Below are 14452 nucleotides of genomic sequence, written 5' to 3'. Positions count from 1 at the left end.
GCTTACTATAAAGTGACCAAATTATGACTCTCTACTGTAAAGTCAACCCATTTTCTTGTGTTCAGTGAACCTCCTGAGTGGCTGTGAGATCAAAAATGTAAAAATATAAGTTGTAGAAAAAAACTGGAGCACCCAAACAGATATTTAGAGCAGGAGATCAACTCAGGGACTCCTGGAGTGTCCAAACTATGCACGTTAAGGATACCTTCTCTGTGTGTCACGGTTATTCTTACCTCCCACGACTTCACCCAGGCTGGTGCTGGCAAATGCTGTCACTGGATGCTGAGTCACAACACCACGACTGTTCTGGAACCTGCGGCACAAAAAAAAGTGTTTACTCCGAATGACTCATTGTTAACTTATAGGTGGTCGCTTTCTAAATGACCATCTCTTCTCTTCGTCTGTGTTTCTGTGCACAACCATCGCCATTAGTGAAAAACCGTCCCCCGGTCACAGAGCAGAGGTGGACATGATCCATTCTCACACAGTCTGGAAACACATCCAAGCATGAAGGCAGTTCAAACGTGCACTGTGAACAAAGCTTTGAAGTTTGAAATTTTTGTGAACTGAAAAAGAAGAACTTTAAACCTCTGTCACAACTGTCTTGTGTTCATGGTTGATGGTGCAGAAAGTATTACTGCACATCAAAATCCTTTTCTTTGAACAATAAAAAATGTTCCATAACTCCGTCTTTCACACAACAGTGACAGCTTTCTGGTAAATAAATGTGAAGCTGTAATATGACAATTCAAACCCTATTCAATAAGTACATTTCAGCAATAATAAACCTCTCTATACTGAGAGAAACACATGTAAATACAGAAAAGTCATGTAATATGTTTCTAAAAACATGGATAAAACAAACTATAGATTTCTATTTATTATAGATGTAGAAAACACCAAAGTAAATATCATTGTTTTTTACTTTATTCGCCTTTTTTACGTCGTCGAAGACAAAATCTCAACATATTTACAGCAATGTAAATGGATACAAGTAGAGAGCACAAACCTCTGCCAAGCGCCAAATATACCATGTTTATTCACACTTTAAAGGCTTGGATGAATTTTCTAGAACATGGCTGTGATCAAACCAGGAATAAATAAATAAATAAATAAATAAATAAATAAATAAATGCCTTCAAAAACACAACTTCTTGGGTGGGAAAAAATAAAATACTAAATAAAATAAACTTGACCAAAAAAAAACAAAAAAAAAAAAACCCTTCTTTGGTTAAAAAAAAATTAAAATAAAACAAAGCTGGCAAAAACACAACCTAATAACCTAATAATAATAATGAATAGGATACTAGATTTGGATTCAATTAAATTAAAATTCTAAAAATATTTTGCCTGTGATCCCCAGAAACATTTTACAAACATTCTTCAGCAACAAATGTTAAATAATTTTCCCCCATTGTTTTCTTTGTTTGTTCGGTTTTGTTTTATTTATTTATTTATTTTAAATGCAGTGTTCTTTTGATGACAGTTGTCTGTAAAAATAGTGTTTGTTAATGCAATAAAGTATATATATATACATTAAAAAAAAAACACAACTTTTGTCCTTTCAAAAAACAGCCCAAACTTGTGACTTTGACGGTCCTCACCGGGCCCGCGGGCTATACATTTGACACCATTTGTTGAAGCGTAATAAAGTATTTAACTTTGATAAACTGAAGTGAATAAGAGTCATTTGGTTGTCTTTTCTTCGTGTGACTGTTGAGGAGGTTTGTCTGTGACACACACTGACAACAATCAGCACACACACACACACTCACTCACACACACAGGTTCTAAAAATAAGGCGCATGCCACAACTGCTGCTGCTGCTGCCGCCTGAGCGCTGACCAATCACAGCCTCAGGCTGCGCGTAAACCGAGCCGGGCTCCCGTTATCCGTGTGGATTAGCAAATAGACCATGATCACAGACACAGTGACGTGGACCCCGGGGTCCCTTTAAAAACCCTTCTCTCCCCTCTCTCTCCATTCAACTTTCTCACAGTCTAACAGCAGATCACCTGCTTCTAAACCCACATCATCTCCTGCTCAGGGGCCACACGGCAGAGGGACCTAAAGGAACTGGCTGCTATATTCCACATCGGACATTTCACTCCATCACTGTCTGACATCAGTGTTTTCTTCACAAGTCCTTCTGAAAATCTCCAGCCTGCTTCTTAAACTCGTCCAAGTTTGAACCTTCTTTGCCATCGACGCGCTAAAGTCCGAGCGCACAAGTGTCACCGAGGTATAAAAGTGAACGCACACACAGGCCACCATGATGAGCAACAACTACGGAGAAGACCAGCTGCCTCCACAGTACTACCAGCCCACAGACTTTGGAGAAGAGGAGGACGACGAGATGCCAGCCACGGAGAAGGACCTGGCCGAGGACGCGCCTTGGAAGAAGATCCAGCAGAACACCTTCACCAGGTGGTGCAACGAGCACCTCAAGTGCGTCAATAAGACCATCACCGACCTGCAGAAGGATTTCAGTGATGGCCTCAAGCTCATCTCACTGCTAGAGGTGCTGAGCCAGAAGAAGATGTACAGAAAGCATCACAGCAGGCCCAACTTCCGCCAGATGAAACTGGAAAATGTGTCTGTGGCACTGGAGTTCCTGGACAGGGAGCACATCAAACTGGTGTCCATCGGTAAGTCACACATAACCACGGTTTGGGTCAATTATAATTGTAATTGCATAATTTATAATTAATTACAATTCTGGCACAATTATAAAAAATCAAAACAAAACAAAACAAAAAAAAAAACTTTTGCTATCGTAATCATAATTACATTGTAATTGAGTTCAGATAATTGACTTTGCAATTGCAATTGTCATTGAAATTACAAACGGTCAATTATAATTTAACGCTAAACTGGGGAACCATGTTAGAGTTCTACACATATGTAGTTAACATATATTAAAATATGTTTCATATCATGCTTTCCCATATTTCACCATTTAAAAAATATGTACAAATTGACTGACACAAAAAAGGCTCAGACACCCACACCAAAAATATTAAAACCTATATTTTCATTGATTATGAAGCCTAACAAGGTAACCAATAGATAGGAAATAAATTAGATGATATATATTTGTTTTTAGTGTATTTTACAGCTGATTTATGACCCGTTATCATAAGAGATGCTAACTGAAAGCTAACACAAGAGGAAGGTTAAGTTTTATAGCTTATTTATTTCAGGCTCAGTAATTGTGATTGAACTTTAGTAATTGAGAATGTAATTGTAATTGACTTTCTGAGGATAAAAAAAAAAAAAAAAATGATCGTAATTTACTTGTAATTGGAAAAAAAAAAAAACCTGGTCACTGTAATCGGAATTGAATTGTAATTGAACATGGGTAATTGAAAGTGTATTTGTAACTGAAAAATGTAACTGACCCCAATCCTGAAAATAATACAGTTTAAATTAACATTTTCTGAAATCTATTGTTTATCTTAAGAGTTAAGACAAAAAAAAAAAAAAAAAAAATACTTGAGATGATATTTTTAGGTTGTCATCACACACACACACACACACACGTTCTGTATCCATGTTATCAGCCCAGCTGTCATCCAACAGGAGACATGGCTTTCACAGGCCCCTGAAAAGCTGCGCTGAGTCGAGGTCAAAAGCTTATTGGAAACTTTTCCTGTGGATGTGCCACAGAAATCATGAACCTGTGACACAGCAGGACCTATAGACTGTAATGTAACGTGTTCAACTATGGGCCTGGAAATTCACTAAGGCTGTGCTAATGAAAATACCACACTTTATACATGTGGACATAGCAGCCGCCAGGGTTTTTAATTGTAATCGTGTAATTGATACATAAATACAATTATGGCATAATTGGAATTGGAATTTTAAAAAACTGCTGCGGTTGTAATCATAATTTACGGTATTTTACAGCTGATTTAAGACATGAATCAAAACTTACCCGTTATCAAAAGAGATGCTAACAAAAAGCTAACACAAGGGGAAGGTTATGTTTTATGGGCTTAATTGTAATTGACTTTCGGTGGAAAAATTTTAATTTTTAATTGTAATTGGAAAAAATGCCATTGAGTTGTAACAGAACATGGATAATTGAAAACGTAATTTAAAAAAGTAAGTGGCCCAACCCATGGCAGCCACACACACACACACACACACACACACGCACACACACGCACACACACGCACACACACACACACACACACACAGAGATATGCCACACTTGTTTGGTTGAGGTCATAGGTCAGAACCACACTGACAGTCAGCTGCTGTCCAGACCCCGTCAGCAAATCTGTTGAGTTAAGGATTAACTCTGGTGGGATTTGATGGATCAAGCTGAGCTACAGACAGCTGAAGTTACAATAAATGGTCTTATTTTTATACGTGTGTGTGTAAGACCCACTGCTTCACAATGGGGAACACTGGGCTCCTACAGATTTGACAAAAAGCCACTTCCAAAGAATATTTGTTACATCAAGAGCAACTGGCAGCCTTGCATGAGAAGCCATTTTTTTATGGTGGGGTGAAGAGTGGTTTCATTACACACCTGTAGACAAGCCCACTACTCATGCAGGGAAACGGTTATTAGATCTGTGACGGAGCATTTTTCTGTTTTGGCATCTAATGACTCTGCCACACGCTTGAGTGAAATTCCTGGCTTGGCTGAGGCTTTGGCCGTTGAACTGTGAAGGCCACAGTGTGCCCACCAGAGCAGGCAAAGGGTATGACTTTGCTCAGAAGCAGGCTTAAGGATTCCTGGTGATAATTGCCTGCCAGAGGTCACAGTCACAAATGTTACTTCAGTCTTTAGCCTACGTTTTATTGAGTATTGCGACTTTGTAGGTCTGTGCTCGTCTGGCACAGCTGTGCTGAAGCATGTTAGGTCAGTGCCAGTAAAATCCTGGCGGTCCACCCCCCCACGCCCCCCCTCCCCCCCATGTGGCTCCGACACGTCAGAGCAGAGATATAAAAGGGGATATAGGCCACGTTATTTGGTATTTGGCTGTTGTTATAGGAAGGGTTTGAAAATGGACGCCATTTTACTCTGGGCTAACTACACACAAATCAATTCCATCACATTTAAGAACCATTTTCTATTTTTTTTTCCATATTCAAGACTAGACCTTACACCATGGAAGATTCCATGAAATTTTGCATGGGATCCAAATCAATATACTGATTCTGGATCAATTGAAAAGTAAAACAATCATCAATGGTAAAGTTTCACTAATTTACATCTTGGTTCATAATTGACTGATGTGTATGAAATTACCTCACCGAGCGCTATCTGGATTAGACCCCAATTGCGCATTTACATTACGATATTCTGAAAAAAAGGGGATTCTCTATGGGCTGAGATTTGTGCCACTAGAAACTGAATTTGAATGGTTTGTGTTGCATTTGAAAGTAACAACTGGAAATTGAATTTACTGTTTTGAAATTGAATTAGTAACTTTAAATTGTATTTTTTCCTGTTGAAAAAAATGCCTTAGTACATTCAAAAAATTCAATATGTTTCTGCTTCACATGCAGTTAAAAAATTGAATTGCATGCAGTGAATCTGAATTTGAGAAGCAGCAATATTTATTTTTTTTTTTCAACAGGATAAAACACAATCTCAAGTTACTAATTCAGTTCTTATTTTCAAATTCAATACCAACTATTCAAATTCAGTTTCTAGTGGCGCAAATCTCAGCCCATAGTTACAATACATTTTAACGTACTGTATCATTATTAATAGGGATTGAAGTGAAGTGTAAATGATCATGGTAGCAAGATCAGGATCACTGATACAGATAACTGCCAATATCTGGCAAAAATGATATTTATTTCATTTATTTTTTTGTCACTTTGCGGAGGTTTGTTTAATTATTTTATCATTTGGCTGCTCTGTGCAGTTATCAGTTAGTAAAATGGCAGGCAAAGCTGTATTGGCTGGGGTCATGTCCATTCTCCTTTTTATTTCTATGGGTCAGAACAGTCCTCTTAAGATAATGTTTCAAGCTTAATACATTGACCTGAGGACACTAAAAAAAAGTCACCCCATGGCTTGGCTGCACATGTGTCACTGTGTGTAACCGGATACCACTTGATGGATGTTCCCTTTACCAACACAGTCATCCTGAAAGCCAGACACTGGCCACATTGTGCCACCTGCCACTGCCAGTCAAACATTCGCCTCTGACATCTATGAAAAGTTAAAACAGCTCCTACAACAAAACAGTAGTTTAATAAACAGCTGGAACGAAAGTCTGTTTAAGTCCTGCTGAATCACCCTGAGACATTTGTGGCCAAGATTTATCAATACAAATCTACCACCCCTCCTCGGTTGTTTGGCTTAAATGACCAAATTTCTAAATTAAAGTGGATTTTCTGCAGTTTATTGGACAAAGTTTTCCCTGAGAGCACCAGAGGAAATGAGCTGCGTGCTCACTGTCAATGAATCTAATCTCTACCTAGTTGATTTATCGCACTGCAGCACTACTGGTTTAGGAGGTAATTGAAATCCAAGTGGTATTTATGCAGAGAGGGCTATGTTTCCACATATCCTCAGCTGTCACTGTCTTCAGTGTGCCATTGTGAGTGGATGACAGATTGTCAGGGGTCCTCAGTCAGACAGCTGTCTGGGAGAAAGGGGCTCGGGGGAAACAGCGGGAAGCATTAGATTCTTGTCTCCTCAGCAGTCACTCATCATTGTTTATATTTTCACCCTGAACAGTCCCATCAACTTCTCAGAAAGGCATGGAAGTGCTGTTTATTTTTTACACTCACATTTATATCTCATCTCATTTGCATTATCAATAAAACAGCTTTAAACAATTTATCATACCCTGAGTGGTCTGCAAACTCCTTTTTTTTAGCTGTACTTGAAAAAAAAACTATACTACTACTGACAGATATGAATGTGAAGAAAGCTTTAAATCTGTCTCCACTATCTGTCTCCAGACAGTAAAGCCATTGTGGATGGAAACCTGAAGTTGATCCTGGGACTTATCTGGACTCTCATCCTCCACTACTCCATCTCCATGCCCATGTGGGATGACGAAGATGACGAGGAGACCAAAAAGTTGACTCCCAAGCAACGCTTGCTGGGATGGATACAGAACAAGGTGCCCCAGTTGCCCATACACAACTTCAACCGTGACTGGAGGGATGGCAAAGCCTTGGGAGCTCTGGTTGACAACTGTGCCCCTGGTAAGAAGCTTTCTGTGGCAGCAGCTGAACTGCTGAGTCAGGTGTACGTGCGGCGCAGTATGACAGGCTTGTTGTGTGTGTGACGGCGTGGCTCTGTTGCTGTGGAGGCTTGGGGTCAGGGGTATGTCTATCACTGGGTTTGAATCAGTAGCATTTGCTCAGTTGTAAATTGTCTTCTTTGCAGATCATCCGGAAATAAAGACTCGCATCATTCAACACACACACACACACGCACACGCACACACTCATGTTGATTCAGATTTAGCTGTCAGCTGGTCGTAGTCTGGAAAGCAGGTAGTGTCACAGGGGTGCAGAGGGTTCCCTGCCAGCTGTCCTACAATGACTGAGGCTATCACTCACTGTTTCAGACTCTGGGGTTCAAGCCTGGCTTTAGTGTCCACTGCGATATAACACCCCCAAATTTGGGCACCATTCCTCCTCCTGTGTCAGGGGGCTGCTTGGCCCTGTATCAAAATGCAGAGTAATCTGTCACAGGGAGGTGCCTGAGCCACAGATCCCGGAGCACAAGGCCACATTTTGAGTCATTGCCAGTTTATGCTTGTGCTTCCAACACTGAGAACGTTAGAGATTCCTCTGTCAGCAGAGCAGACTGCAGAGGAGTAGCCAGATGAGTGTGGAACAGCATGTTTAACAGTGTTTATGTTTAAGTCATTGATCGAGGGCTCAAACACAGCGCTGCAGCACTCACCATATAAGGGTCTGTTTTTTCATCAGTTCACATCTATGAGCATCGTTGCAGGCAGGGGTGGACTAGCCATCTGGCATACCGGGCATCGTCCTGGTGGGTCGTTGACCCAAAGTGGGCTGGTCCGATACATTTTTTTTTTTGACGAGCGAGTGGAGGCAGACATGGTAACAGGTGGCCAAAAATGGTCCAAAAGTGGCAAAAAAAAACGTGGCAAGAAAAGAGTGAAAAGTGACTAAAATGGGACAAAGAATAGGGGGAAAAGGGATATTTATTGGCAAAAGGTAGCTAAAGTCTGAAAAAGTGTCAGAACTTTTTGAAAAGGAGAAAAAAACCATAAAAGAGCCACATGTTGAGAATCACTGACTTAATAACGACTTCTACAGGTCATATTAACAGAAGATAACTTGGACTTCTGTTAGGAAACTTACTTTACAGTCAGTTTTGTTGCTGAGCAGTGTAATACTTCCTATTTGTCCACTGAAACCCAACCCTGATAATATGGTGCTTCTGTGTCTATATTAATAGGATATATATATATATATATATATATATATATATATATATATATATATATATATATATATAATAGCATCCTCTGGTTGATCTGTCAGTTGGACCTATAGAGTGAGTGTCACCTCATAGCCAACTCTAATCCAATTTAGGCATTAGCAACAGAGAGCAGGGTAGTCTCAGCCACAGCGTCAGTTGAAGCTGTTTCTTTTCAGCGTAGAAGAGAGACATTGATTGGGGGTAAGGTCATTAGAGGTGTTGAAGAGATAGTAGTGACAGCCCATGAGGCCTTATTATAGCCGTCATGGTTAAACTCTGCTTGCAAGATTATCTAATGGGCCTTCTGCATTTTTTTTTTTTTTTTTTTTTAGGTTTGTGCCCCGACTGGGCTGAATGGGACCCAAACCAGCCCGTGCAGAATGCCAGGGAGGCCATGCAGCAGGCTGATGACTGGCTAGGCGTTCCCCAGGTAAGATGTGCCATTAGTCAGAGGTTGTTGTTTGTTTTGCACTGCTTTCTTGTTGATGGGTTAATCCAATTACAAAAAATGATGAATATTTATTTTACTGCTTAGTAACTTCGCCGTTTGCAGCTCATTTTATGAGTCCTAATATGTGAACACTCTTCACCGCTCACAATGTGAGGCAACATGGTGCTAAAAGAATGAAAAGGATATGGAGTCTGCTGTTTTTCCAGGGATTTTGTGCTGGAGGGGGACATTAAATATTCATTACCCAACTCACTTCTAATATTTCCATTTACTTTATTGTAGCTCTTTGCATGTAAGTGTGGTGGAAGTTTTTGGGGGCAGAATCTGTGAAATTTCGGAGGTGTGACATTTCTCAACAGCGAACCCAGCCGCTTGAAACCAAGGTGTCAATGTGCCTGCATGCATCTGAATATCAATGTGAACAAAACAGCAGTGCAAAATATCAAAGCCCGTTTATACTTATCATAAGGCGTATCATGCAGGTTGTTTACTTGTTTGCCTAAGACACAGGGTTAGCCGTTCTCCATGAGGCTTAGCATAGGTGGGATTGCTGGGGGCTGCACGTCATGGCTCTGAAGGCCTGGGGCTGGATTCCAGTGTGGTGTAGTTAAGGAGATAAATCCCCCATGGTCGGCTTATTTAGGGCAACCATCCCTAACCCCACTATCCAGAGGTTAAATATAACCAGTGAGGGGCATGACTTTGTGCCTCTGTCAGACAGAGAGCGCTTAAAGAAAAAGGGAAGTCAAAGGTGTAATGAATTATTAAAATCCAACTACACCAGGCCTAATAAGCAAAATATTTTAAACCCTCCTTATTTTGTATGGAATTAAGGAATCATTTTGGGATATTTAGTTTTGATGTGCCAACAATGGCCATAAAAAAGTTGTTTTTTCTTTATACTTTAAACTTAATTTGACTTTCTCTGTTCTGTGTCCCTTTCTGCCCTTCAGGTGATCGCCCCGGAGGAAATTGTGGACCCAGATGTGGATGAGCACTCTGTCATGACCTACCTGTCTCAGTTTCCCAAAGCCAAGCTGAAGCCTGGGGCTCCTCTCAAGCCCAAACAGCTATTTCCAAACAAGGCCAAAGCCTATGGACCAGGTAGGAGGCCCAACATGAATACATGAACAGCAGTTCTTACCAGCACTGTAAGATGAATAATGGATTATTTGTTCACACCAGTGCTGAATATGAAATATGTCATTTTAACTTTTCGGATAGGAGGTTTTCATACTTGTTGTTACTTTTTCACCTTCATGCATTTCTTTGCAAACTAAAACCCTGTGTGAGTGATGATAGAGACAAATGGTAATACAGTCATTCTAGGGGCAATGACAATGACACTTTTTTTCTAATCTAAACAAGAACACTCCGAATACTGTATCCTCTTTGCCAGATATTGATGTATACCCCCATTGGTAACAATACCTCCATTTCTTTTCAAAAAATTGCCATTAAATGTGAAATTCCGTTTCAATCTGGATGAAATTGGTGAGGTAATTGAGGAAACATCCCAAAATAACTGAGTCAAACATCATATAGATTGGTCAATTACGAACCGAGATATGAATTTTTGAAATTTTGCCAATGATGACGATGGGGATTTTTTGTACTTTCAAACTGATCTAGAATCAGTAATTGTTCTGGATCCCCTCTAAAATTAAATGGAATCTTCCGTGGCATTAGGTCTATCCTCGATTAGAATTTTGTCAAAATCTGTTAAGTAGTTATGATGTCATCCTGCTAACAGACAAACAAACAAATAAATGGAAGCACTTGTTCAGCGCAGACTTTCGAAAACGCTCATGTTCGTGTTCATGTGTCAAAAGCTGCAGATCGCATGACAAACACTTGAACTTTCATTGTAGGTTAATGTTGGAACTCTTCTCAAACCAGATTTGACATCCATTAATCCACAAACAGTAGAAGTGACTTTCAAAGATGGTGGACATTCAACATGGTTGTTTAACTGTCAAACCTGGATCAGGATCCAGATCTTGACCAAACTGTATCTCGTGATAGACTGTAGTGCAGGGGTGCCCAATCCTGGTCCTCAAGGGCCCCTATCCAGCATGTTTTAGATGTTTCCCTCTTCCAAGACACCTGATTCAAATGATTAACTCATCATCAAGCTCTGCAGAAGCCTGATAACGATCCTGGTCATGTCAAACATAACAAAAACTCAGATAATGACTCGAAAAACATGTAAAAAGGCCAAAAAATTGCATCATTGACAAGAAAATAGACAAAATGAATTCAAAAACGCACGGAATGTCAAAAAACACCAAGAAAACCCATGCAAAATGACTAAAAAAAAACAAATCCTTTTGTTCTTTCCTGTATTAATGCTAAGATTGGTCATTATTATAAATGCTAACATAAATGTAAATAATTTGGCCCTCAGATCACACAATCGCATTTGTGTGGGCCCCACTCTGATAGAAGTAGCCCATCTCTGCTTTATAGTATCAACCTGGTCACAACCTGGAGTTTATAATCCATCCCAGACATTAAACGCTACACCTATTGATTGGAAGATGACACATTAATCACCTGATCATTGGCTGTGCCGTGATAGAGTGATCAAATCATATGCTAGAAAAGAGATAAGAAATTTGCTGACTTCGTCATCTCTGCAGACTACCAATGTTCCAATACCACACTGACAAAGTCTCAGATTGAGTCCTCTTTAACATTTAAACCCTGGGGTTATCAATGCCCTGCTCTTCTTCTTACAGCTTTAGAAAACCCATCTTCTGTAATGAATTAGTTCTAATTATTCTCAGGACAAAATTCATTAAACCCCAATTTGCATGTCTCCGTACTCACATTACAGGTATTGAACCCCATGGTAATAAGGTGCTGCAGCCAGCTGTCTTCACTGTGGAGACTCTGGAAGCTGGGACTGGTGAAGTCCTGGTGTTCGTGGAGGATCCTGAGGGACACAAAGAGGAGGTAAAATATACACAATTGCTACTTCTTTTTGCACATTCCCCAGGTTTCCTAATAAACACAGTCTTACATTGATGTTCCCTTCCCCAGGCTAAAGTTAAACCAAACAATGACAAAAACAGAACCTACTCTGTCACCTACGTCCCAAAGGTTGAGGGAGTCCATAAAGTAAGATTTTGGAAATCCTCTTCACTCACATCAAAACTTTCAGCAACACGTCAACAAGCATAGCTGATATGATCTTTTCACTCAAAATTAGGTGAAGGTGTTGTTTGCAGGTCAAGACATTGACAAAAGTCCCTACACAGTAAATGTGGCAAAGGTCATGGGAGACCCAAACAAAGTCCAGGCTAGGGGACCAGGCTTGGAGCTAACAGGCAACATTGCTAACAAACCCACCTACTTTGACATCTACACAGCCGGTAAGTATGGAAAAACCTAAACTAGCACACAGGTGAACTATATTCACAGACATCAATCTTTATTTTCTCAAACATTTCTCTTTCACTCTCAGGTGCTGGTCATGGTGACATCAGCGTGGTCATCGCTGACCCTCACGGAAAAAAGGACACAGTGGAGCTGATCCTGGAGAATAAGGGAGATAGTGTTTTCCGCTGCACCTATCGTCCATTGATGGAGGGGCCTCACACCATTCACGTGCTGTTTGCAGGGCAGGAGATCCCCAGGAGCCCTTTTACTGTCAACATTGCAGAGGGTGAGCCATCTGTCGCGGTTGGTGATTACTGTCAGGCAAATCTGATTTCTTAGCATGCTGTTAGTGTCTGGGTGATCTATCCATCACAATCTCTACTCATCTTTCATTTTCCAAAGAGCAGCTACCCTGCATAGACTGTAACCCTTTATCTGTCATTTCTAGCTCCACTCGTTGCGCCTCCCAAAGGAGCACCTCTGCAGATTGCTCCTCAGTCAGTACGGGCTCCACCCCCAAAACCTGGCCGTCCAAGTTAGTATTGTCTGGCAGGGGAAGCTTGCTGAGCCAGAATGCCCCAATGCCAGTCCCTGCAGATGCCCCTTTTTGTGCTTTCTCTTTGATTAGGATGCCGTGGCACGACGCCATGCTTGCTCCTTCCTCTTTGCATCCTATGGCTTAATGGGCGCTTAGTTTATGTTTAGTAAGACATGGGATGTCATGTTGAAGATAAATTATTTGCATATCTGTCAATCTATCTGCATTTTTGGTTCTCTCTTTTCTTAAGGTCTGTGCTTGTGCTCTTTACATGTCCGTCTTTGTTTTATTCTGCCAACGTTTGCATCAGTCAGTGTGCAGTTTGAAGCTTGCCTTCAACATTTTGGATTGAGTGACTTATATTTGATTCGCCTTCCACCAATATGTCAATATTGTTATTCTGTACTTTATGGAATGTGTGCTACATCATCCGCATTTACAGGTTCTGTCTGTCAATCTTTAGGGAACTCAACTGAAGTGGATTACGCTACTAACATTGTTCTTTACTGCTGGCTATTTCTGTGTTGCGCTCCGTTAACTATTTTCCCCTCACACACTTGTTGGTATTCTTTGCAGCTATGAACCCCAATGCATGCAGAGCTACTGGCAGAGGGCTGCAGCCTAAAGGCGTGAGAGTAAAGGAGGTTGCAGACTTCAAAGTCTTCACCAAAGGAGCTGGCAGTGGAGCACTGAACGTCTCAGTCAAAGGACCGAGTGAGTCAGACAGCTCTCTACTCTGCATTAGACATCGCTGCTCATCAATGCATATTTTTGGGATTATTTCAATTATTATTTAAATCTTTCAGGCTGTATTTCTTTATTCACAAATCCAAGCACTGAAGTTAAATACATAAATACATGAAATGCCCTTCGGTTTCTAAATGTCTTTTTTGATGTTGTCATTCCTTATCAGCTGGAGCAGAAGAGCAGGTGAAGGTGCGGGATGCAGGAAATGGTGTGCACGAATGTGAATACTACCCCCAAAAGCCTGGTAAATACACAGTCAGCATCACCTGGGGTGGCCAACCTATCCCACGCAGGTAAGGCCTTATCGCTTTTATGAGCTCGTCATTATTGGAGCACAATAATATTTATTAGCTGTTGTGTAATTGTGTGTGGCTACAGCCCATTCGAAGTGGAGGTCGGACTAGAGGCAGGTTTTCAGAAAGTGCGTGCCTGGGGTCCTGGTCTAAAGACTGGCATGGTTGGGAAATCTGCTGACTTTGTGGTAGAAGCCATCGGCACTGAAGTTGGAACTCTTGGTGAGTTGTATGCACTGTATATAACACTCAGTAGGAAAGAAAATCTTTAAAAATGTTGCTCGAGAGAAGCATCAAAGTATTTTTTCTCCTCTCAAGGCTTTTCAATCGAAGGCCCGTCACAGGCTAAAATTGAGTGCGATGACAAGGGCGACGGCTCCTGTGACGTCCGCTATTGGCCAACTGAGCCTGGTGACTACGCTGTGCACGTCATTTGTGATGATGAAGACATCAAGGACAGCCCATTCATGGCCCACATTCTCCCTGCAGCCAATGACGTTTTCCCTGAGAAGGTAAATGTCTGAGTCTCATAACTTTCTAATACAAGTATATGAGGAACGTTATTACCATTGGATGAATTGTACTCTGT

The 14452-nt window shown here is 40.8% G+C and overlaps 1 protein-coding gene across 2 annotated transcripts in view; it reads left to right on the top strand.

The window, feature by feature from the left end:
• The first annotated feature begins 1949 nt into the window (after positions 1–1949).
• flnca (filamin C, gamma a (actin binding protein 280)) overlaps positions 1950–14452 on the top strand; it is a 30102-nt gene continuing 17599 nt past the window's right edge. Inside the window, exons 1-13 of one of the 2 annotated variants that reach the window (XM_028450036.1) lie at positions 1950–2648; positions 6944–7192; positions 8783–8880; positions 9855–10005; positions 11741–11859; positions 11947–12024; positions 12116–12278; positions 12371–12571; positions 12734–12820; positions 13400–13537; positions 13737–13863; positions 13949–14085; positions 14182–14375. In XM_028450036.1, coding sequence (XP_028305837.1) covers positions 2273–2648; positions 6944–7192; positions 8783–8880; positions 9855–10005; positions 11741–11859; positions 11947–12024; positions 12116–12278; positions 12371–12571; positions 12734–12820; positions 13400–13537; positions 13737–13863; positions 13949–14085; positions 14182–14375 — 2118 coding nt within the window. In that variant the 5' untranslated portion in view covers positions 1950–2272. The remainder of the gene's footprint in view (positions 2649–6943; positions 7193–8782; positions 8881–9854; positions 10006–11740; positions 11860–11946; positions 12025–12115; positions 12279–12370; positions 12572–12733; positions 12821–13399; positions 13538–13736; positions 13864–13948; positions 14086–14181; positions 14376–14452) is intronic. The other variant, XM_028450037.1, reaches the window with a different exon arrangement.

This window comes from Gouania willdenowi, chromosome 6, assembly GCF_900634775.1.
Source record: "Gouania willdenowi chromosome 6, fGouWil2.1, whole genome shotgun sequence".
NCBI lineage: Eukaryota > Metazoa > Chordata > Actinopteri > Blenniiformes > Gobiesocidae > Gouania > Gouania willdenowi.
This window is presented reverse-complemented; position numbering and strand designations above follow the sequence as displayed.